Source organism: Cryptomeria japonica, chromosome 2, assembly GCF_030272615.1.
Source record: "Cryptomeria japonica chromosome 2, Sugi_1.0, whole genome shotgun sequence".
Taxonomy (NCBI): Eukaryota; Viridiplantae; Streptophyta; class Pinopsida; order Cupressales; family Cupressaceae; genus Cryptomeria; species Cryptomeria japonica.
Genome location: NC_081406.1, coordinates 610,963,560 through 610,988,789, shown reverse-complemented (window position 1 = coordinate 610,988,789; position 25,230 = coordinate 610,963,560). Strand labels below are relative to the sequence as shown.

Sequence of the window (25,230 nt, the reverse complement as noted above, 5' to 3'; positions counted from 1 at the left end):
CTTACAAGTAATTACAAAAGTGCAAGGGAGGGGTTAACTTGCAATTACAAAAATGCTTTTACAAGTAAACTTGTCGAAAGGGAAACTACAATTTTGAAATTACAATTTCGAATTTACAATTTCTAATTTACAACCGAGTGTTAAAAACACTTAAGCTACACCTCTTGAAGATACGAACAACTCGACCGAATAACTTTCTGCAATTCATCAGGATCTGGTTCATGAGTGTTCATAGCCACCACCCTAGTCTTTACGATGAAATCATGGCATTGGCATAGCGTGGAATTGCCCTTTTCCAATGCTGACCGGATTTCCTGCAACTCAGTTTGATACTTAATCAATATTTGAATGGAAGCGACTGAGAATTGCTCACTTCTCCATTCATCATGAATTTTGAGTTGCAGATCTGCAAGAACTTCTTCCTCGAGCAGCAACTCATCATCCTGATTTAGAATGTCGCAGGAGGCCTTTTTACAACGGGAGGTAACATCTTGAAAGACTGCTTCACGCAACTTTAAGGTCTCATCAATTTCTTCAATGAGTGATTTGAGAACAAGAGATTTGTTCTCCAGAAGTTCCTCATATTCAATGTACATGACTCTGGAAGGAATTACATCATGCACCTGAAGAACGCCCAACTAATGTTGAGGCATCTTTTGCCAAGAAACTAAATTTCCCTCAACCTTCTCCAAACTTAGTTTGAAAGCACCCAAGATTTGATTCAACTTATCTTCAATGATCTCCAATTTAACCATTGTTTCAAATACCTGTCTTATGACTTGTGAACATAAGTCATGCAGTTGATCAACCTAGGTGTTTAAGGCTTGAACCTTTTGGGCGTCTCTCTCGATACCTTGGATTGGTTCACTGACCCTGGAAGAAATAGGTACTTGGCCTTCTCCACTTGAAGGTTGAGTAATACTTTGGATGGCTGCCATGAGTCTTTGATTCTCTACTTCCAATTGATCTTTCTTGGTCAACACCTCATCATACCGTTGTACCAATGTAGCCACTGTTTGTTGAGCATCATGTTTGACAACCTCATGAGTCTGCTTACCCAGTTGCACTTTTGTGATCCGATAATCAGCTGCTTGCATTTCTTCAACTGGTTTATCTGATATTGGTTCAGCAATTTCTGCCTCTCATCCGATTTTCATCAACTGTCACCCTCGAAACTGTCTTTGCCCTCTTAACAGCTTTAGGTTTTGATTGTTTCAACTGTTGGTAGTCAAAGGCATCAGGTGAGATCACCTGCTTCTTCCTCTTTGCAGTGAAGGAACTAAGCCATGGAGGTAAAGCCATTAACTCTGATTCTGGGATAGAGAGAGAAGCAGTTTCTGTTTGAATAACTGTGGTGACCTTGGGAGAAGTGTCCGTCTGAATAGCCACCATAGTTTGCTGAGTGACGACAGGATGTGATGAAGACGTCATGAACTCATCAAAACAGGTCATAGAAGTATCAATATCAGACAAAGGTGCATATGAAGGATCATCTGAAAAGATATTCAGCAAATCTTCCTGAGAACGATTTTGAATTGGTTCTGCTGCTGAAAGTGGAAGAACGTCCTGCGGAGATTCTGAAATTGAAGGGGCAGATTGAGAGTTCACATCTATCACAGGAGGAAACATGGGTACCTCAATAGGAAGTGAAGAAAGAGAATTATGTGGGGACTCTGTAGAAAGCGACTAAGGAGCATTATCAGATTGAGTTTCTTCCTCTGAAGCTTCAGGATCAATCACATGAATTTCCAACCGTGGCTTCTCCTTACCTTGGACTGTTATTTCTTGGGGAGGAAGCACCATTGCACGACTGACTCGCAGTTTGATCCTTGTACTAGAAGAGGATGCGCCTTCTTTATTGTCCAGTTGAATTTCAGACTTCCGCCCAAGAGGACCTGTAGAATCATCTTCTTTCCCAACCTTAATCTTAATGAGCTTGACACCATTGTTCTTAAGCCAGATATTGGTATTGGCAAGAACTGACTGAAATCTATCCAAGATAGAAGTGCCTTCCTTATGGGACCAGTGGATAGAAGGAAGTGGAGCCTCATCAACATTCTGATTGACAAACTCAGGATCAAGAATGTTGCCATCATCAATCATCCCTTGCGGCATGTTCACGAGATTTAGATCCACAATCTGTTCTGCAATGAGTCGGCAGTAATCCATCTTGTGAATCTCCTTTTCTATACGGAGATCAACCCAGATATCTTCTATCCGATGCACATGGATGAAAGTCTTCTTGATCTTTTCCTTCATGCCTCGGTAATCGAAATCAGCTCTAGGTTTGAATCTTTTGAGTCTGATTTCCTGCAATTCGGTCTCCATAGCCTTGGCCTTGATTGAAGTCATTAGAGAATATTGACCAATCTTCAATGGGTTGTTAGAAGAAATACCCATGCCAACCTTGTGCTTAACTGACTGATGTGTATGCACAGCCATGATCTGTCTTCCCAATTCCATGAGAATAATCTTATCGGTTGGGTATCGTGGGAGCATGTAAGGCTGCCCGCCATAGCATCCAACTCTCATGTAGGTAAAAGTTGGAAACTGGAGAAACAAACAACCATATTCTTTCACCCTTTCCCATGCTTCATCTGAGACTCTTTTGTTCTTCAGGTTCTTGTCAAATTGACACAGGTAATGACCAAAGAAAGCGTCCTAAACCCTTCTAAAATGAGACCTACTTGATCTTAGAGGCAACTGATCATAGTATTCCCAAACCGGTCCAAGCATGCGGTCACCCTTGGTGGAAAGACCTGGGAAATGTCTAAGTGACGCAGCAATATACACGAGATATGACTTCATGTAGAAGGTGAAAGTAGTAGGGACGACCGCAAGTTGTTCACACAAAGCATCACTAATGATCTCCAACAGATGTGCTGAGATTGCCTTATTAACATAATAAATTGGTACATCCAAGGTTCAAAAACATTGGAATGCTCCAATCCCATCATATGGCTCAAAAGAGTAATAGTATCACCGATCTCATTCTTGAAATCAGATCGATATAACTTTGCCCATCTGGTAAGCGTAGTGCGAGGTTCATGAATCCATTTATTGATATGACGCTTATAGTCTTTCTCCCTTTTGGCAAAGTATTCAGCTGCACTTTGCTTGGAGATCTCTATATAGATGGTTTCAGAAGGTATTTTGAAAACCCTTTCTATAGCTTCTGCATCCAGACGAATGATCACTTCTCCATCATCATTTTTAATAACTCGTGTCTCTTTATCAAAATGACGGGCACATGCTAGAACAAATTCCAGTTCTAGGGCAGCAACTGGAAAGGATGCGGCATGATGGATATGGCTGTCCAACAACCGTTGCATATCCCCCTCCTTCGGATCTTCAATCCTTTGTATGAATTCGGACATGTCAACATGCCCTATCTCAGTATCCTTGATATGATCAAGGGAGGAGGAAACCTGTGACTAAGGGACTTCATTTTGGTATTTGTCATACCTGTATTTCATCTTTTTTGGAGTGGGAGATGATGGTACATCTGTCATCTGAAAACAACTGGGAATGCTGCAATGTAGATCCAAGAGTATCAAGGCAATATCAAAGTTAGTATCTTTAGACATTTTTACTCCTCCAAATAGGAAAGTTCAACTTTTGTACTTTGGATTTGTGAGAGGAAATATAAGAGGTGGAAAGATAAGCTTTTGACTTATGTCGGGTTTTGAAACATGCTTTGCAAGTACACAAGAGGGAAGTACAAATGTGCAATCGGGTTTCCAAATTCCGAATGCAATTATACTTGCAAAACACAAAGCATGAATAAATGGAAGGAGAATGAATTTTCAGTTTGGAAGTTGGGAAGAACACATTTGCAATCGGTTTTCTAAATCCAAATGCAAATTTACTTACAAACTGAAAATCGAAGGAATGGATTAAAAAAAAAATGGTATTTAGGCAAGTAGGAAATGATGGAGATGATAAGTACGGACGAAGGAATTGGAAACGGATAGGTAAAAATAAATTTCAAGAAGATCACTTGGAACTTTGCCATGCAAAAATGGGAAGAACTTCCAACTTGCAATCCGGATTTCAAAACCCGAAATTGGGAAGAACTTGATATTTTCGTCATTGAAACTTGATTTTTGGACTAAAGAAGGTTAAGTCTTTGTTCAAAAAGGGGAAGAACACAAATTTTCCTCTTACTTGCAATTGGGTTTCTAAAACCCGAATGCAAGTAAAGAAGGAGAATTACAAAGGGGAAGAACATCTCAACTTTATGAACATGAACAAAATTAAAACTAAACAAGAGAAAGCAATGAAAGAAAAAAGACAGAAATACAAAAATAAAAATTACCTTGCAAAGTTGAGAAGAAATCCAAACTTGGAGAATCAACCCAACATGGAAGATGAAGCCCTTTAAATAGAATTTAAACAATGGAAAAAACTTAGCCACGCATTGTGACAAAAATAAAACCGATTTGCTATAAAAATGCCACGTAAAAATGCCAAGGAAGTACTTCGAAACTGATTTCATTCAGCATTAAATACAAGACAAAGCAAAAACGTTTTAGGATTGAAAGCATACCTTATAGGCGAAGAATGCATTTTTGGCAAAAAACGTGACTGGTTTTTAGGGCCCTTTTTGCAAATCCGAAACCAAAAATGCGCATAAAATGGTTTGATAAATGCTTAGAATCCAACGCATTTATGGTTGAGCCAAAAACGTCTTAGGAATAGATGGATTCAAACCCCCAAACCATGGCAAATCGCATAAATGCATGATTCAGAAAAAACGCTCTGAAGAAGACAAATGGCGAAAAAAAAGGTTTGATGAATGCGTGGAAAATGGGTTTGAATCCTTCAAAGTTGCAGCAAATCCACACTTGGAAGGAATCCCTACATTTCCTCCAAAAAATTCGAACCCAAATCAGCTTGCAATGCCATGGAAGAATTTCAGGTTTTGGAAACAAAACAACAAGTTTTACAAAATGTTCATATTTTTGCCTCTAAGGCAAATTTCGGGTTTTAGAAATGAAATTACAAGTTAAATTACTTGTAATAGGGAAATAGAATTCCCTTTACAAGTGATTTCACTTAAAACATTACAAGTTTTATTTTAACATTATAAAAATAACTTTAAGTTACAAAGACATGTAAAGGGGTTTTAAAATCCCATTTACAAGTTTTATTTTAACTTAAAGTCAAACTACTGGTAATGGGGGTTTTAAAACCCTCATTACAAGTTTTATAAAAACTTGCAGTTGGAGAAAAATTCCCCTACAAGCCTAAAAAGCTTCTAGGGGGTTTTGAAAAACAAATTACCAGTTACTGGTAATCATCGAAAAATTTCCCTACATTGAAGCAAAAACATAGCAAACGGACTAGAAACGAGACGAAATTCGAAACGTAGCTTGGGAATGGATCAAGGATCGATCCAGTCCAAAGATGGGGCGAATTTCTGCTTCGAGAAGCATGCCATAGAGTAAAATTTTTCATTTTTTAACAAAAATTTCTATGTGATAGTTCAATTTTTGAAATCAAAAATTAAGGACAACAGCTCTAGACCCTTTGGAAGGGTCAGGAGCGAATTTTGCATTCCTGGCCTAAATTCTTCTCACTTTGTGACCATGCTTGCTTAGATGCATGCCTAAGGATCCCTTTAATCTCAACCAATACCAAGTTTGAGGTAAAATTGGAGGAAGATGGAGTCTTTAAGGATTTCGCTCTGGACCCTCTGGAAGGGTCAGGAGCGAAATTCTTGTTTAGGCTCAAGTTCTATCACTTCTCCACACCAAAATGTCTCCCAAGGCAAGCGTACACTAGCCTTCTCTCCACCAAGGCCTAGGAATCCATCTCTTAACCTTCATCATGAGCAAATTAGGTGAAATTGAGAATTTCGCTCTGGACCCTTTGGAAGGGTCAGGAGAGAAATTCCTACTCTAGGCTTGACTCTTCATCTCTTCAACTCCAATCTTCTCTGGAAGGCAAAAATACATCACTCTCCACCCAAGGAACAAGGTTTGTAGCCTAAGCAAGGGAGCAAATGAGGTTTATAATGAATTTCGCTCTGGACCCTTTGGAAGGGTTAGGAGCGAATTTCATCCTTTAGGCAAAATCTTCATCTTCCAATGCTTTCAACCACCTCTCAAGGCAAGAACACATCAATCCACCTTCCAACATGCCTTAGAAACCAACACTTGGCAAAAACTAGGAAGGAAATGAGAGTTATGGGGAATTTCGCTCTGGACCCTTTGGAAGGGTCAGGAGCGAAATCCTCATTCTTGGTTGATTTTCCACTTCATTTATCCAATTCTGTCTCAAACTTGATCAATTTCAAGGTCCTTTCATCATAAACAAGGCAATCCACCATCAAACTAGCTCCAGACAAGGCTAACCTAGGGCCTAAGGCAAAAAAGAAGGTCAAATGGAGGATTTCGCTCTGGACCCTTTGGAAGGGTCAGGAGCGAAATTCTCCTTCCAGGTTGATTTCCATCATTTCATTGCCTCAAATCTCCTCTCCAAGGCAAATATGCATCCAAGTCTTCCAAATCATGCCTTAGAAGTTCCAAACTTGGTCAAGTTAAAGAGCAAAATAGAGGAAATATGAATTTCGCTCTGGACCCTTTGGAAGGGTCAGGAGCGAAATCCTAGTCTTAGGTCAAAATCTTTATTCCTCAATGCTTTCAATCACTTCCTGAGGCAAGAACATATCAGTCTACCCCCACCATGTCCAAGGAACAAGGATGTTAGCCCAAACAAGGGAGAAAATAGTGTCTAGGGAGAATTTCGCTCTGGACCCTTTGGAAGGGTCAGGAGTGAAATTCACATTTAGGCTCAAATCTTGACTTCATTTCTCACATTTCTTCATCCAAACAAGTGTTTTGCCCTCAATAATGCTTGGGAATGAGTTAGATCTAACTTTTGGGTCAAAGTAGAATGTCTTATGGAGAATTTCGCTCTGGACCCTTTGGAAGGGTTAGGAGTAAAATTTGACATTTTGGTCTCTCCGTCAGGATTCATATATGGAAGATAACTTAAATTATACTTTAAGTTATATTCCATATATACTGTCAGGATGTTTGAGAGTGGTTTCGGACCTCCAGGAGTTATAATGCAAAATCTAGTTTTTGGAGGATTCTTCAATTTTCCAGACTTAGTCAAATTTCAGGATCAGGATGACATTCCAGACTTAGCCAAATTTCAGGACATTTGAAGATCAGGATGACATTCCAAACTTTATCACTCACCAATTTGACCTAACTCAGACCTTCAAAGATGATATTCACTTACCAAGCTTCATTGACCTCCTCAAACTCAAACAAGACACAATTAGCAACAAGAGCAAAACCTTGTCCTAAGGAAGACTTCCAAAGATGACCCTAACCCGAAGCATCCACTAACTCACCTTTAGCTAAAACAAAGCCTGCTCTCTTAGTGATCCCTCTGGCAACACTCAACATGCAAAGGCTAATAGACAAAACCCTAAAAGACCTAGAAACAAACCCCAGAAAGAAAAAAAGTAGGGGTCCCCATTTGCAATGGGGCGATGTGTGAATACGTCACAACAGACTGTAGTTGCATGACAGACCTGGGAATCTCCTTCCTTCGTAATTCTGAAGCTGTTGGGGTTAGCTAAAAGCTTGTGGAGTGATTGGTTATCCCTGTTGGGGTCTCATGCTTAGAAGAAGGTGGACTTTGGAGGGTTTTATTGGGAGCCAGACCTGCTATCTGATTTACAGCAGTCTTGGTAAATCCCTTCTTGCCACTTCAGGTCAGTATACATCAGACCATCCACTGAAATTAAGGTATTTAAATAGAGTTCATTAGTTATTGTCTCTTTTATGTAATGGTGTTGATGCACATGTTTATTTTCCAAATGAAAACTTTGTATCAGCAGTATTTATACTTCAAAAAAAGCAGACCCAGTTTATGACAGTAGTGTGTGTGTGCTAATTGCAATTTAATGTTGTGATTCATATGGTCAAAATTTCAAAAAAAATAGGGGATTTCTTACACTCATCCACCTGATTGCTAATGCTCAAGACAAACAAGTACATGGATAAGAGATGCAACTTCCAGTTCTTCTTCTTACTGTCAATTGTCACTTCACCCTTAAGCTGTAACTTTTCTTCTCCTAGACACTCCAACACTCCAATTTTCCTCCCTTGATGATACATTTACCATGGAATGCCTCCATTTGATACATGCACTATAGGATGCATTCCCATTGCTCTAACTCACGCTCAGCATGTCTTTGAATAGGTTTTCTTTCATTAAAAAAATGAAGGGACATGTGTGGAACATGGGGGGTCATGGAAGAACATGAAAAGTCATGTGGAGAACATGAAAGATCATGTGTAGGGTATCAAGAGCCACATAGTCATAATTTTCCTCCCTTGATGATACATTTACTATGCAATGCCTCCATTTTGTTGTCCTCATTTTTGTTTTCAAAAATGAAGGACCATTACATGAAATTTTTGTGAAAAAATAAAAAATTTTACTCTATGGCATGCTTCTCGAGGCAGAATTTCAACTAATCCTTGGACTGTCTTAATCCTCAGTCCATCCTCGAACTACGCTTCAAATTTCATCGAATTCTGGGTTCGTTTGCTATGTCTTTCCTTCAATTTCGGGTTTTAAAATCCCGACTGCAGGTGGAGAATTTTTCTTGAACTGCAAGTTTAATGATTTCCATTGTTTTGGTCTTTGTAGGGATATTTTTAGCTTATTACATGTGCACTTTATTAAAAAATGAAAACTTGTAATTTGTTTTAAATTTCCCTTTTATTGTTTGTATTATTTTTATTGTTTTTTGGTCTTTTTTAGTTAAAATAGGGATTTTTTGGTTAAGTTACAAGTAAACTTGTAGTTCTCTCCAAAAACCCCTACTTTAATGGTTTTTACATGTAATAGGGATTTTAAACCCCCATTACATGTGTGCAAGCAAGCAAATTCTAACTTGTTGTAGGGATTTTATTTCCCCTTTACAAGTGATTTTAAACTTGCATAGCTCTCCAAAAAACCCGATTTTGCTCATAAAGTGCATTTTTGAGGATTTTAAACTTGTAATTGCATTTTTAAAACCCGATTTTGCCTTGTGGATGAAAAAGTAACAATTTAAAACTTGCACTTTGTTTCCAAAAACCCGATTTTGCTTATAAAGTGCATTTTTGACATTTTAAACTTGCTATTTGGTCAAAAAATCCCGATTTTGCCTAACATGTTGAAAAAGTGAAATTTTAAACTTGTTATTTCCTCCAAAAAACCCGATTTTCATTGGTTCATACAAATTAAAACTTCTTATTGGTTCCAAAAAACCCGAATTGCAAGGAAAAACGTTTTTTTGAGGATTTTAGGCAAATTTTTGTGGAGATTTTTTGGGAGATATAAGGTGTTTTGGATTCCTCCCTATTTTCATGCATTGGTAGACACCTTTCACGCCACATGGAAGTTAAGATTGCTGGTTTTTAGGTTTATAACAGCAAACACGTTTTTGCCAAAAAACCACGTTTTTCTTCATTAAAGATGCCACGAATCAGCAATCTTATGACTTGTTTTGGCTTGGTATGCTAAGGCGTTGAGGTTAGAAAGAGTCTTGGCCACTTTCCATGCCATTTTCCATGCATTTGACACCACGTTTTTCAGTTTTGGGCATTTTTTCAAAAACGTGGCTAGGGTTTTGGAATGCGGTTAATTTCTTTTTAAGAGTTCTCCTTCCTTCTTTCAAAGATTAATCATCTTGTTGAAGAAGCATTTTCAGATTGGAGCAAGGTAAGATTTTTTTTCTTCTTGTTTCATTTTTCTTGTTTTCAAATGGTTGGTTCTTCCCCAAAAATCGGTTTTTGTGAGAGAGATTTTCCCCTTGATATGCAATTTTTGAATTGCATTGTTCTTCCCCATTTTCCCTCTTTACTTGTATTCGGGATTTTAAATCCTGATTACAAGTTGGATGAAAATAATTGTTCTTCCCTTACGGATAAAAGATTTAACCATCTTTTGTTTAAATTCCAAGTTTCAAAGATGAAAAATATCCATTCTTTCAAAATGGGGTTTTTAGAACCGGATTACATGTTGAAAGTTCTTCCCATTTTCTTGAAGATGATCTTCCCAAAATCTTTTCATATTCATTTCCATCATCCGTACATACCATTTCATCCACTCATTTCACACCTTCATTCATTTTCCCCATTTAAAGTCTGCCTGCGGTCAGCCATCCAGAACCCGAAATTGGTCCAAAATGCACTCAAAAAACACTTGAAAATGAGTTCTAAAGGTCCAATTACAAGTGCAAACTTGTAGTTACCCATTACATATATGAAGTTGCATGTTTGTTCCCCGCAATTGCGAGTTAATGCTCTTGTTTTCCCCACACATGTAATGCAGCTTTCAAAACCCGAAATTCACTTGTGAGCCCATTTTTGCATCAATTTATCCCTTCCCTTGTCGGTCCGGTTTGCACACACAACCTACCAAATCAATGAATTAAGGCATGGGCCTTATTTTGCAAGCAGATTTCAAGATTGGAGGATGATACAAAGAAGAGATACAATAAGAATTCATGGTTGAGAACATAGAATGCTTTCAAGACAAAGATGGTCATGACATGAAAAGAGGAAGGCGACCCTTTCCCTCTTGAAAAGCCAATACTACCCCAAGCAAGAAGATAAGCATGCAAGTTCCTGTTCTGGTTCAAGATGTCTTTACCAATCCAGAATATTCAACTTATAGCATCCTGAAGCGACATGAAGATCATCACAGACAAAGGATGATGCAGTTAGAGTCGTGTCTTTAGACACATGGAATAGTTTTAGTTATGCATTTGTAATTTCGTTTTGACAAGTTACATGTAAAAGTATTTTTTGTAAAAAGCAAGTTACACATTACTTGCACTTTTGTAATTACATGTAAGGCAACTACAAGTTGTGTCCGATTAGGACTATAGTTGGAATAAGTCTTAGTTAGTTAATGAAGTCTTAGTTAGTTATTGAATAAGTCTTGGTGGTTGAGAGAATCTCTCATGTTAGTTAGGATCCTCCCACCTTTTTCTCAAGGCTCCTCTTCTATAAATACTGAAGGGGTCTATTGTAATATATATCTTTTTGGAAAGCAAGCAAAAACTCTGCCAAATTTACAGCAAGAAGTCTTTGAGCTTATGTATGTGAGTTGAAAGTTTTGAAGAATAATAAAGAAGGATTGCTCAAGTTTTGAGTCTTTGAGCTACATGTTTGAGTTTGAATCTTTTTATTTCTTCCATGCAAAGTGTTTCTAAGGGAGCTTAGTCCAATCTGATTTGAAGTCTTTGAGCTGCAAGTAGAGAAGATTAATTAAAATAGGAAAATCTCTAGAAGGAGCAGCGAGTCTTTGAGCTTGCATTAGTTCTTGTCTTTGTGTTGAAAGAATAGATTATTCCAATCTTTGAGCTGTTATCTTTTATTCGTTGTAAAATTCAGTATAGAAAAGGGTAGATAGGACTTCACATAATCAAGTCTTTGAACTTGATATTGCTGTCCTATCCCGAAGGAAGTGACGGAAGTCTTTGCGCTTTCAGGAAACTTCATTTCCTTTCTCTCATTTCACTTGAAAGTGGTTACTGTTGTTCATATTTAATTGCTATCCTTTTCTGTGAAGAGAAAAGGATATTGTCTTTCTTGAAAAAAGAAGAAAGATTGCTGTCCCATCCTATTTTATTTTCAAAGTTGTAGTTAGATAGGGGGAGCCTTCCCTTAATTAGGAGAGTTTTTACTCATGTGTTGTGGTTGAAACCACAATTTTGTATATTTCCCCAAGTGTACAAAATTTTCAACCAACACATTTGATACATGCACTATGGGATGCATTCCCATTGCTCTAACTCACGCTCAGCATGTCTTTGAATAGGTTTCTTTCATTAAAAAAATGAAGGGACATGTGTGGAACATGGGGGGTCATGGAAGAACATGAAAATTCATGTGGAGAACATGAAAGATCATGTGTAGGGTATCAAGAGCCACATGGTCATCAAGGATCATGTGTGGATCCTTTTTTGTGATTTTGGGGGAAAGAGACAAAGTGGGATCTTCCATTCCTTTTTAGGGAAAGAAAAGACAAGTGCAACATTTCATCGCTTATTGGATTCTTATAGACCATGCCACCTTGGATCTTTCTGGATAAAAAAAATCAAATAATGAAGAGAGGAATGAAGAGGTCAGAAATAGTGACCCTTAAAGGTGATCTGGTTTTAACTGTAGTCACAGTGCTTCCATATTCCATGCCAGGTGCTGAAGTTGCCTATGTCATCAGCCAAGGAAGAAGCCAGATGAAAAAGAAGTTTAAATAATTTGCAAACTTTCCACCAAAGGGAGCGTAGATGAGTAATACTAAAAAACCAGAAGGCAGAAGAAAACAACCAGACAGAAGAGGATGGAATATTTTAGAAGGAAATGGAAGTGGTTATTCTTCTCAGCAAATTTTTTGGTGAATTGGTTGTCTATTTTAGGCCTTTCATGCATGGTTGACCAAGAGACATGGGGTAGGGTCACAGTTATGGGGACACCATTTTTTATCAAGATACCAGATAAAATGTATAAGAGTGCATCTATATTATATATATATGGTCACCAAGAGAAGTCGGTATTGGGATAAGGCCCTCATCCTTATACTGGAGTTTATTATTCACTATTTTTATGTTGCTTTGTTTAAACTCCTCTTTGAAGACAATACACTAATAAAGTTCAATTGCGAAAAAATATTAGTAATTCCTTGTTCATTAATTGCAACCCATATTAGCAAACAAATACATTCTACATGATGTAATATCCAATGTACGTTATACCTGCCCCATAAAAGAATTCTATAGAAATTTTGGAAAGTGGCTACAAAGCTAAATCAGACTCTTAAATGATGTTTTCATTCATGAGATCTACCAATTCTGCATGGGAGGAGTCAAAGACGAGCCCAGATTTTCTTAGGAAGTATACTTACCACTGAGTGAGTATATAGGAAACTGGTTCAGCAGAGAGAATTGCTTCTATAAAGGCTTTTTGGGTTTATATGAAATACCTATTGACTATCCAAGTGGGTGAGTGCTAAAATCCAAATAATGAAATATAGCAAATTTAAAAGGCACATTAGTAGTTCCTTAAGAAACAAAAACTATCTTGTTGTCTATTCAAAGAAATTGGGAAATAAGTTTCCCCAAAGTTTGACTGCAGGTTGTCTGGAATCGAGTCAACATCATTTTCCATCCCTAAATGCTGGGAATGAACATTATGATGATGATGAGAAAAAGAGCAAGAACCTTGTCCTCCAAAACTACCATTTAAAGAGAAGATACAGAAGGGTGAAGAGGAGGGTTACCACTAGAAAGAGAATGAAACATCAAATGAGAAAGAAATAGAAGATGAAAAATGGAACCAGTTGGCAGTGGAAAGTGCCAATATTTCACTCTTTGATTAGTATGAGAAGCAAAAGAAGGCACCGGATTCTATAGCAACACTCAGTTTATTTTCATTTCCTATAACTAAAGTTAAAAGGTCAAAATTTTGATCAAGATGAATCACTAAACTAAGGTAGCATCAACGACAATAAAGCTGATGATTATGATGTATCTCAACCTTGTTTTGTCTTTTCAGGACATAAGACTTAGGTATAGTCATGTTATGTCTGATTTAGTGAATTCATTTCATTCCAAAAAGGAAGCTATCATACATTCCAGAAGACAAATAAGCCTATCAACATTTTTACATTCTTTCTCAAGGTCATCCAACCCCATTACAATTGACTACCTAACACAGTAGAACAAATAAGAAGTGCAGAATTTTTTTTGCAGGATGCAAGTTTTAGCCTCTCCTTTATTTTTTAATTTATGATATGTAAAATTTCAAGCAAAATAAATAAAAATGGCTCATTTAAATACATGAAAATAAAATTCAAAATAGAATTGAGACTAAAATCTCATGTCAGGTACAATACTTACTGTCCAAAGTCAAACCATTGTTTGATATATATATATATAACCACTTTAAATCTATGATGTATAACGTTTAACATTTATCATTTTTACAGGCCATAGATATGCTTAGGTGAATAGCATGTTCATAGTGAAGTCATTTTATTTCTCTCCTTGCATTAATTAAATATACACCAGAGATAGTAATCACTGTATTAGAAAAATTGCATATGAATTCATAACAATGAAATTAGAAATTGCATTATGAAACTGGAAAACATAAATTAGAAATATGAAAGAATATTGATAATTTCCAACCTACTTTTCTTATGATTTATAGTAAAGCCAGGACACGCTTGATAAATGAACATTTATTGATCATATTATGACCTTCTAAAATGGAAAAATGGCAAGCATCCCTTTGGTGGACTATAAAAAAGGATCAAACAGGTTCAATCCATACATACCAATCCAATCCATGCCATAAATTTTATAACCACAAGAGTTCAATTGCCTTGCAAAACGTGTATATCTCCCACTAAACCACCATCATGAAATCAAAATGAGCTTTAAAACACCATGAAAATCCATAATAATATTATATAGAAGCTTTTGCTACAAACACAGCATAAAAAGAAAGAACAAGCTCGCCAAGATTAAATCATTACTTACCTGTGTTCATTGAGGCCATGTAAAATAATTACCAATGCCCTGAAAAACCCATGAAACAAAAATAGGAATCAATTTTTGAAAATAAAAAACAACTGGAGCAAAAGAGAAGCTACTACTAAAATCACATTTTTTCTAATTGCTCTAAGAAAACCATGAAACAAAGATAGGAAATAATTTCCAAAAATTGAAAAATAAATAGAGCAAATTGCAATCTACTACTAAAATCACATTTTATCTAAATTCCCTGAAAAAACATGAAACAAAAATAGCAATTTCCATTTTTTCTTCAAAAATAAAAAATAACTGAAGCAAATGACAAGCTAATCTTAAAACCACATTTTATATAAATCATAAGTATAAATGAATTTTTTGATTCAATAAAGAACCACCCATGAGAAAGACAGAAATTTATTACTTAACACAAGTCACCACCTTAATAATGATAAGAAAAGAAAATCATCTTTTCAGGAAACATTTGTTTTACCCATTAATTATTATTATTACCAAATAGAGAGATTCAATTTTCTTGGAATGAAGCAGGCTTGAATTCACCTTGGCCATTATTTGTCAATTACTTCTTATAACAAACACCTCACAGTATTTATGTCTGGTACAACAAATACTAGCCAATGCAAGTTGTGATAGTTCCTAACCACTTTTACATGTATACTGAAATTTATTTAAATTGATATTATAAAAAAAACCTTTGTTTTTCATTTTTTTGAAGACCCGGGTATTATATTTATTTTTTTAGTCTTCTTCTCTGAGGTTAGTGCCAAGGATTAAACCTAAGTGGAAGTACCGATGCTTTGTAATGTCCCCTTCCTTGTGATGTTGCATTCAGTGGTCCATTGGCCTATTCCAAAGACCTGTAGACTATATGGAAAGATGAATTAAGGGTTCCCATGTTCCTTGGAGTTCCGACCAGACTTGTCAGGGGTGGAAGGTGAACTTACTATTTTTAGTAAGTTAGGGTTTGGCTGTCAGGATGGTACAGAGTTGCTAAGCTCGCCAAGCTTTTTCTCAAGTTGCGAAGATAACGATTTTTGGAGAATTATTTCATGACTTACTTATTTTAGTAAGTAGCAGTTTGGGGTATTCTATTTTTGGCAGTCCTGGATTTGGTCCTTTCCCAGCACAATTCAGTGATCCTCATTGTTCAGCCTCATCTGGATTCCGTTAATAATCAGTACTGGAACTATAAGCAATTTAATTAAATATTATTCCTTATCCTAAGGTTATTATTTAATTATTTTATCACTTATTGAGGATATGAGAAATTGTGCAAAATATAATATTTTTCCTAAGTCATGTCTAGGCGACTTATTTGGAGAATTAAACGGAGACTTCATTCTTTATATTTTAAAGAATTTATAATGTCAAAAATTCGTGGCCCCTCTCCTTGGCGTGATTTTGACTTGGGAAAGTGGGCGCCACTTTGAGTCCACCATGAAATGAAATGCAATTGGAATGAGGCGAAATTGGGAGGCAGTTTCATTTGAATTTCAGATTGGAAAATCTATATAAACAGAGGTTGGGCTCCTCATTTGGCATCCAAAGAAAATATATCGTTATGCTATCGGCATGACTCCAGACGTTCTTCGAGGGTGAATACCACCTAGATCCTTCCTTCCGGTTTCAAGTGTGAGACATCACTCCTAGCTGTGGTGCGTAGTTGTGAGCTTCTTGGTGATTTTTGGGTGTGTTGGTGAAGTTTTGTGTGTGTTGCTGGTTTTTTGGTATTGCTGGTGTGTGCCGGCTGAAAGTGTATTTCGCTCGTAGCTACCTGTGTGTTGAATGCATCATTCTGGGTGAGGGCTCGTTGGAAGCGTACCGGAGAGATGATAAGTCTCCTATATTGACGTGGCATTTGGATAACTCTTTAGTTTTGAGTTGCACATCGAACTTTTCAGCAAAAACGCCATTTCCAGAATTGCATTGGGATGCATGCCTTGCTGTTGGTGCTCTTCATTTGCAGTTTCGAGGTATTGTTTTGTTTGCTTATGTCATATGCTTCATTTGCTTCTGATTTGGCATGATTCTATGGGGTTTTGAGTGAGTTACAAGCAATTTAGTGGGTTTCAGGATGGCTAGTTCTACGTTTTCCTTGTATTTGATTTCAGAACAGCAAGTAGTATTATTGGTTAGAGTGTGTTAGTGAATTCATAAGATATGTACTTCACTCTATCTCCTTTCACATTTCTATCATTGTAAGAATTGCTTCAGTAGTATTGACCAATTCATTCTATGTTGTATTTCCCGCTGAACAAGTGGAAGAGGATGGCTTAGCTGCCTGTATGTTTGTAATTCAATTTTGTCCTCCCACTGAGAAAGTGGTTGAGTGATATTGTCCTCCCGCTGAGATATGCGGTTGAGTGATAGTTTCATTTAAAAGTCCTCCCACTGCATAAGTGGTAGAGTGATTTGGTTCTATTATGCTTTGTTGCCTTGGCTGGTTTACCGCCAAGTTTGTGTTCTTCATCCCACTGAAAAGTGGAAGGGGCTGGCTTGCCGCCCAGTTTTGTAATTGCATTGTAATTTCCAGGGGATTAGAAAGCTAACGAACCCCTTGTCACCGTATGCTCTCACCTTCCCACATTGGGCTCTTGGTGATCAGAAAGTGGAAGGGTTACCTTTCAGTAGCATTTGGTTTTCATTTTCTAACCATAACAAGTGTTGTGTTGAATGTAATTGTGGAAAAATTCAAAAAAAATAAGAGGGAATTTTACAGTGGTATCAGAGCTAGTTTTTCCTGCCAGCTTGTGAAGTCAGGGTAAATAGAGTTCTCCATGAGTGACAGAGACATCCGCTACTACAACAGAGAACAGAAACGCCAACGGTATCAGATCCCTACAGTGCCTTGTGAAGAGACTTTCTATTTTTTAGAAGTCTTGAGAAACAGAGATAAGGAAGTTGATTCAGTAGACTCAGTAGATTCATTGGGGGAAAGATTTTTTGGACAGAAGGAAACAGCTATGGCTGTAGAGAGAATAGAAAAGAAATTTGACACTATGATGGACATGATGTCCCAGATGATAGCCACCTTTAGGCAGAATGCTGGAGGAGGGCATAATCAAGATCCAAATCAGAATATGAGTGGTAATAATGGCAGTACTTCCAACAACTTCGGTTGTAATGGGAATGGCAGCAACAATGGCAGCCATGGAAATGGAATGCATGTTGGATTGGTGACTAGACCATTGCAACCTGTTTTCCTTCCAACGGAAACACCACCTCCAGAAGTGGAAGTTCCTGTAGCTGAGGAGATTCGGGCCAGCTTTGTGGAGTATGAAGCATTTCCCCAAGAGATTCGAAATGCTATGTCTCTTGACCAATACATGAATCAAAAGAAGAGAAGGCAAGGGAGATATGATAATCGTTACTCCACCCCCAGAGATTTCCAACAAGCCCTTGGGAAGGTCACTCTAGCACACTTCGATGGAAGCAGTGTGAGCACAACTAGAGCTTGGGTGCAGAAGTTGGACAACTACTTGTCCTTGAGACCCATGCTCGAAGAAGAGGCCATCAAGTTCGCCACCTTGCACCTAGATGGAGCTGCTCATGAATGGTGGTACCATGGGTTGATCACCCTTGGTCACAATTTGATCCATACCTATGCTGAATTCACCAACAAGTTGATAGAAAGATTTGATACCAAGGATCCGGAGGTGAAGTTTAAAGAGTTAGCACAACTCAAACAACAGGGTTCTGTGGACACCTTCATAACTGAATTTCAGACTCTTTCAGTTATGGTTAGTAGTATCTCGGAGAAAAGACTGGTGGTCCTATTCACTGAAGGACTTGAAGAGCCATTGAGAGGTTAGGTAAAAGCCTTTGACCCGCCCACCTTGGCTGATGCAATCAAGAAGGCTAGAAGCATGATGTTGGCTACCCCTGAGTCTAAATTTCAGTCAAAGCCTTTCCCATTTCGTAAGGACAAGAAGAAATTTTCTAATCAGCCTAAGAAGTTCCCTTCCTGAATGGATGATGAGCTTCGTCAAGAACTTCGGAGGAAGAATTTGTGTTACTCATGCAAGGAACCTTGGGTTCCGGGTCATAGATGCCATGGAAGGGGTAATGCTCAGCAAATGTAAGCATATTCAACTGATGGATCAGATTCTGAAAATTCAGAACAGCAGCTTGACTCGGAGGAAAGTGAGTATGAAGAGGCTCCAAAAGGGTCTGAAAGTGATCAAGATGATAAGGGTATAGTTGCCCAACTCTCTAGCTTCCACAAGAATGAATCATTCAGAGTTCGAGGAGGATTGGGAGAGCACCAACTTGTTGCTCTAATTGATATAGGAGCAACTCACAACTTCATTGATGCTAGGATTGTTGCCAAGAGAAGTCTTATCACTAATGATGTTGAAGACTTCAAGGTCATGGTGGCTGATGGATCGACAATTTGTTGTAAACGGATGGTGTCGAACATGTCAATGAAGCTTGGTAATTATGAAGTCAAGGATGACTTCTATGTTGTCAATATTGGAGGGACCAATGATGTGGTCCTAGGCATTCAGTGGCTGCGATCTCTTGGTGAGATCACTCTTAACTTGCAAACCATGGAGTTAAAGTTCATGACTGAAGGGAAGAAGGTGGTTTTGCGAGGAATGTCTAATGGGGGTCCTCGGATTGTATCCTTGAAGAGGATGGAGAGGCTGATCCGTCATAACCAAGTAGAGTGGGCAGCAGAATGTGTGTTAATGACATCAAACCCATTAGAAGACAAGGGCAGCTACACTACTGATATTCAAGCTCTAATCACAGACAAGAGCAACGCCTTTGGAAATCCGCCACTTAGAAGATCTACTGAGTATATGGTCATGCCATCCCACTCATCTGAAGAAAGGAGAAGCTATCCTGAAGACATTCAGGCTTTGATTTCAAAGAGAAGCAAGGTGTTTGAGACTCCACCCCCGGGTAGGCCGCCTGAGCACGGTATTGAACACATCATTGAGTTGGAAGAGGGTACTAAGCCTATCATGATTACTCCTTATCGTTACCCAAAGAAGCAGAAGGATGAGATTGAGAAAGCCATTAAGGAGCTTCTAGACATGGGTTACACTAGGCCAAGCAAGAGCCCCTTTGCTTCGGGTGTTGTATTGGTGAAGAAGAAGGATGGGACCATGCGTATGTGCGTGGATTACCGAGCCTTAAATCAGAGACCATCAAGAATTGGTACCCCATTCCGAGGATTGATGAGCTGCATGGTGGCGTGTACTTCTCCAAGATAGATCTCAGATCGGGCTACCATCAAATCAGAATGAGGGCTTCTGATGTGGAGAAGACTGCTTTCAGATGCCACTTCGGGCATTTCAAATTTCTAGTCATGCCTTTTGGTTTGACTAATGCTCCAGCCACATTCAGTCCTACATGAACAGAATCTTTCAAAAGCAGTTGAGGAAGTTTGTGCTCATATTCTTCGATGGCATTCTCATCTTCAGTAAGTCTTGGAAGGAGCACTTACAACACTTAGATAAAATTATTAGCATTCTAGAGTCTGAATCATTGTTTGCCAAAGAATCTAAGTGTGAGTTTGGAATGAGGGAGTTGCTCTACTTGGGGCACATCATCAGTACAAAGGGTGTGAAGGTGGATCCCAAAAAGATTAGAGCTATCCTTGATTGGCCACCACCTGAGAACATAACTCATTTGAAAGGATTCTTGGGTCTATGCGGTTTTTACAGAAGGTTTGTGAAGGGTTATTCTCAATTGGCTGCCCCCCTCACAGATCTCACTAAGAAAGGAGCCTTCGAGTGGTCTGCAAAGGCACAAGCAGTGTTTGATCAATTTAAGGAAACCATGAGCTCATGCCCGGTTTTGGCCTTACCAGATTTCACCAAGCCTTTTGAACTGCAATGTGATGCATCAGGGGAAGGTGTTGGTGCAGTCCTTATGCAAGACAAGCACCCTATTGTCTTTGAAAGGAGAAAGATGAGAGGGCCTGAAAGGCCATATTCAATCTATGGCAAGGAGATGCTTGTCATAATGCATGCCCTTGTGAAATTCAAGCAGTACCTGGTGGGAAGTAGGTTTGTTGTTAAGACTGATCATAACAGTCTTAAGCATTTCATGCACCGAAAAGATTTGAATGAAAGGCAGCAGAAGTGGGTTAGTAAGCTTCAGGCTTATGACTTCGACATTGAGTATGTGAAAGGGAAGAACAACATAGTGGCAGATGCCCTTTCATGGAGACCCCATCTAAGCTCTATATGTGAGCTTACTGCTGATTGGAGGGACCTATTGCTCGCTAATTATGCCAAAAATCAGTTTGAAACTGGCTAGTTGGAAGGATTGTATCTATGTGGTGGTGGATAGATTGACAAAATTTGCTCATTGTTTTGCCATCACTAGCTCATTTACAGCAGCTCAGGTTGCTGATTTGTTCTTCCGTGAGGTGTTTAGGCTACATGGGCTGCCTAAAAATATTGTGAGTAATAGGGACAGCAAGTTCCTAAGCTCCTTCTGGCAAGAGATTTTCAGATTATGTGGTACTGTGCTAACCCCAACCACGAGTTACCATCCCCAGACAGATGGACAAACAAAGATAGTAAATAAGTGGTTAGAGGGTTACTTGAGGAACTACGTTTCAGAACAGCAGAAGGCTTGGGTAAGATGGCTACATCTTGGTGAATACTGCTACAATTCCACTTATCACATGTCCAATAGGATGTCTCCTTTCATGGCACTTTACGGTTATGAGGCCCCTAGCTTTGCTGATTTGGTGTTTGGAGATAGTAGAGCACCTCAAGCTAGGGATATGGTTCAGCAATGTCAGGACATTCAGAAGGAATTGAAGGACAACCTCCAAATTGCACAGAACCGGCAGAAGTTGTATGTTGATCAGCAGCATATTGAGCGCTCATTTGAGGTTAATGATATGGTCTACCTAAGACTTCAACCCTTCAGACAGTCTACTCTCAAGAAGAGTGGAGCAGAAAAACTCAAGCCACGTTTTTATGATGCATTCAGGGTCATCAGGAGAGTGGGAGTTGTGGCTTACGAGTTGGAGCTACCAGCGAGTAGCCAAGTACATAATGTCTTCCATGTGTCACGCCTCAAAAAGGTGCTTGGGCACAATGTGATAGTCTCTCCTGATCTGCCTCCTTTGGATGAAGAGGGAAAACTGGTGCTAGTTCCTGAGGCCATCCTTGATGTCAGGGAACGATTGTTGAGGAGGAGAACCATCCGAGAGTATTTGGTTAAGTGGAAGGACCTACCGGTGGAGGATGCTACTTGGGAGAATGAGGAGGTTTTACAGCATCCTAGCTTGCGATTGCTTGAGGACAACCAATTTTGGGAAGGGCGCATTGTAATGTTCCATTCCTTGTGATGTTGCATTTAGTGGTCCATTGGCTTATTCTAGAAACCCGTAGGTGATGTGGAAAGATGAATTAAGGGTTCCCATGTTCCTTGGAGTTCCGACCAAACTTGTCAGGGGTCGAAGGTGAACTTACTATTTTTAGTTAGGGTTTGGTTGTCAGGATGGTATAGAGTTGCTAAGCTCGCCAAGCTTTTTCTCTGGTTGTGAAGATAACGATTTTTGGAGCTTTATTTCATGACTTACTATTTTTAGTAAGTAGCAGTTTGGGGTATTCTATCTTTGGCAGTCTTGGATTTGGTCCTGTCCCAGCACAATTCAGTGATCCTCATTGTTCAACCTCATCTGGATTCCATTAATAATCAGTACTAGAACTATAAGCAATTTAATTAAATATTATTCCTTATCCTAAGGTTATTATTTAATTATTTTATCACTTATTGATGTTATGGGAAATTGTGCAAAATATAATATTTTTCCTAAGTCATGTTTGGGCGATTTATTTGGAGAATTAAAGGGAGACTTCATTCTTTATATTTTAAAGAATTTATAATGTCAAAAATCGTGGCCCCTCTCCTTGGCGTGATTTGACTTGAGAAAGTGGGCGCCACTTTGGGTCCACCATGAAATGAAATGCAATTGGAATGAGGTGAAATTGGGAGGCAGTTTCATTTGAATTTCACATTGGAAAATCTATATAAACAGAGGTTGGGCTCCGCATTTGGCATCTAGAGAAAATATATCGTTATGCTGTCGGAATGACTCCAGACATTCTTCGAGGTTGAATACCTCCTAGATCCTTCCTTCCGGTTTCGAGTGTGAGACATCACTCCTAGCTGTGGTGCGTAGTTGTGAGCTTCTTGGTGATTTTTGGGTGTGTTGGTGAAGTTTTGTGTGTGCTGCTGGTTTTTTGGTATTGCTGGTGTGTGCTGCTGGATTTTTGGTATTGCTGGTGTATTTCGCTCGTAGCTGCCTGTGTGTTGAATGCATCATTCTGGGTGAGGGCTTGTCGGAAGCATACCGGAGAGACGATAAGTCTCCTATATTGGCGTGGCATTTGGAGAACTCTCCAATTTTTAGTTGCACATCGAACTTTTCAGCAAAAATGCCATTTCCAGAATTGCATTGGGATGCGTGCCTTTTTGTTGGTGCTCTTCATTTGCAGTTTCGAGTTATTGTTTTGTTTGCTTATGTCATATGCTTCATTTGCTTCTGATTTGACATGATTCTATGGGGTTTTGAGTGAGTTACAAGCAATTTAGTGGGTTTCGAGATGGTTGGTTCTGCATTTTCCTTGTATTTGATTTCAGAACAGCAAGTAGTATTATTGGTTAGAATGTGTTAGTGAATTCATAAGATATGTACTTCACTCTATCTCCTCTTTCACATTTCTATCATTGTAAGAATCGCTTCAGTAGTGCTGACCAATTCATTCTATGTTGTATTTCCCGCTGAACAAGTGGAAGAGGATGGCTTAGCCGCCTGTATGTTTGTAATTCAGTTTTGTCCTCCCACTGAGCAAGTGGTTGAGTGATATTGTCCTCCCTCTAAGATATGCGGTTGAGTGATAGTTTCATTTAAAAGTCCTCCCGCTGCATAAGCGGTAGAGTGATTTGGTTCTATTATGCTTTGTTGCCTTAGCTGGTTTACCGCCAAGGTTGTGTTCTTCATCCCGTTGAAAAGTGGAAGGGGCTGGCTTGCCGCCCAGTTTTGTAATTGCATTGTAATTTCCAGCGGATTAGAAAGCTAACGAACCCCTTGTCACCGTATGCTCTCACCTTCCCACATTGGGCTCTTGGTGAGCAAAAAGTGGAAGGGTTACCTTTCAGCAGCATTTGGTTTTCATTTCCTAACCATAACAAGTGTTGTGTTGAATGTAATTGTGGAAAAATTCAAAAAAAATAAGAGGGAATTTTACATGCTTTCAAAAGGCCCTCACGTGCCAAAAGGATGTGTTGGCTAGACCAAGACGTAAAAAAAATCAGTTACTTTTCATCCTTCTGTATTTAGTTTGATTAAAATACCTTTTTCCATTCTATGAATTTTGATTTTTTAAAGTTCTCCATAATTTAGTTCAATTTTAAAATAAAAAAATCATATATGACAAGTTTTTAGTTTTTGAGAAATTGGTCTTAATCTGGTCCCCAGGTAGTGAAATGTAGGCCACAAGCCAAGGAGGGATGGGACACATGCCACAATTGATGGACAAGTCTAGGATTCAAGGTGAGAAGAGTTAATGTAGGATTTTGTCCCACTTGTAATATGCATAGGTATATTCATGGCAAATATGGTAAGTATTTTACATAGTGAATAAGGAAAACAAATAACAGTTCAATGATGATAAATGAACATGGTAGTAGGTTTTAGATATGTTACAAGGGAGTCACAGGCTAGGGTCAAATATTGATAAATAATAGCATCTGCCATCAATTAGGTTAATCACATAAGGTCTCTCAAGAATTTCTCTTCTTTTTCATGAAAAAGGAAGACTTGTATTAATATTTCAAAATTTGAAAAGTCAATCCCTGGTTAGGGCAGCAAACAGGAACAATGGCAAAGAGTTTTCTGTAAAAAAAATTTTATCATGATTTAAATTTTAACATCTCCAAAGTGATAAAAACAAGAGCTAGGAAAACTAAAGAGCAACAAGCACTAAGCACTGGAAAGAGTGAGTACAATTGATGGAAAACTTCTTGGAGAGCATATATTAAATAGTTTATCTTTGCTTCTCTACCAGATCAAAAACTGCCGTTAGTAGGCTATCAATATATAACAAAATTGCCCTTAAAGAAGATGGATCCTTGGAAATTGGGCCTGTACAAAATATAGAGCAATAATGAGATTAGACATTTGCACCTCCTTTGGGGCTGTGGAAGATTTTTTGTGGATATTCTGGATTCTCCTGTTCCCCCATAGTAACATATCTCCTTGTGGAATCCAAAAAGGAGAGCAACTATGGAACAAGCTTATAGAACAGGGGTTTCTGTTGAGAGCCACAAATAGATGCTTCCATAAAGCTTTCAGGCTGTGGAGTATGTCTTTCATTTCTGCCCTGCTGGGCTTTGTGTTGCATCATTGTCTTTCATTGTTGCCCTGCTGGGCTTTGTGTTGCATTAGCTCTGCAAGCCTCTTCTTGTTTCATTATGTAATAAGAAACTGTTCAATGGCCTTGCTGCTTCTTTGCAGCTTTTTGATTTTGTAGCTTTGAGAAAATAGTGTTTCGAATGTTGCATACACTCTGGTAAAACTTTAAAGCAATCTTTTTGGCTGCTGACTATAATTCACCATGAATGCCATATAGTTCTCGATTGAAGAAATTCCCACCATTTTTCATCAATTTTTC

At 38.5% G+C, this 25,230-nt stretch overlaps 1 protein-coding gene across 1 annotated transcript in view; it reads right to left on the bottom strand.

Moving 5' to 3' along the window:
- The window catches only part of LOC131041726 (uncharacterized), a 115,424-nt gene that overhangs the window by 71,862 nt on the left and 18,332 nt on the right, over window positions 1–25,230 (bottom strand). The window contains exons 2-3 of the mRNA XM_057974914.2: window positions 14,567–14,605; window positions 14,362–14,432 (exon numbers count right to left, since the gene is read on the bottom strand). Coding sequence (XP_057830897.1) covers window positions 14,362–14,432; window positions 14,567–14,605 — 110 coding nt within the window. The remainder of the gene's footprint in view (window positions 1–14,361; window positions 14,433–14,566; window positions 14,606–25,230) is intronic.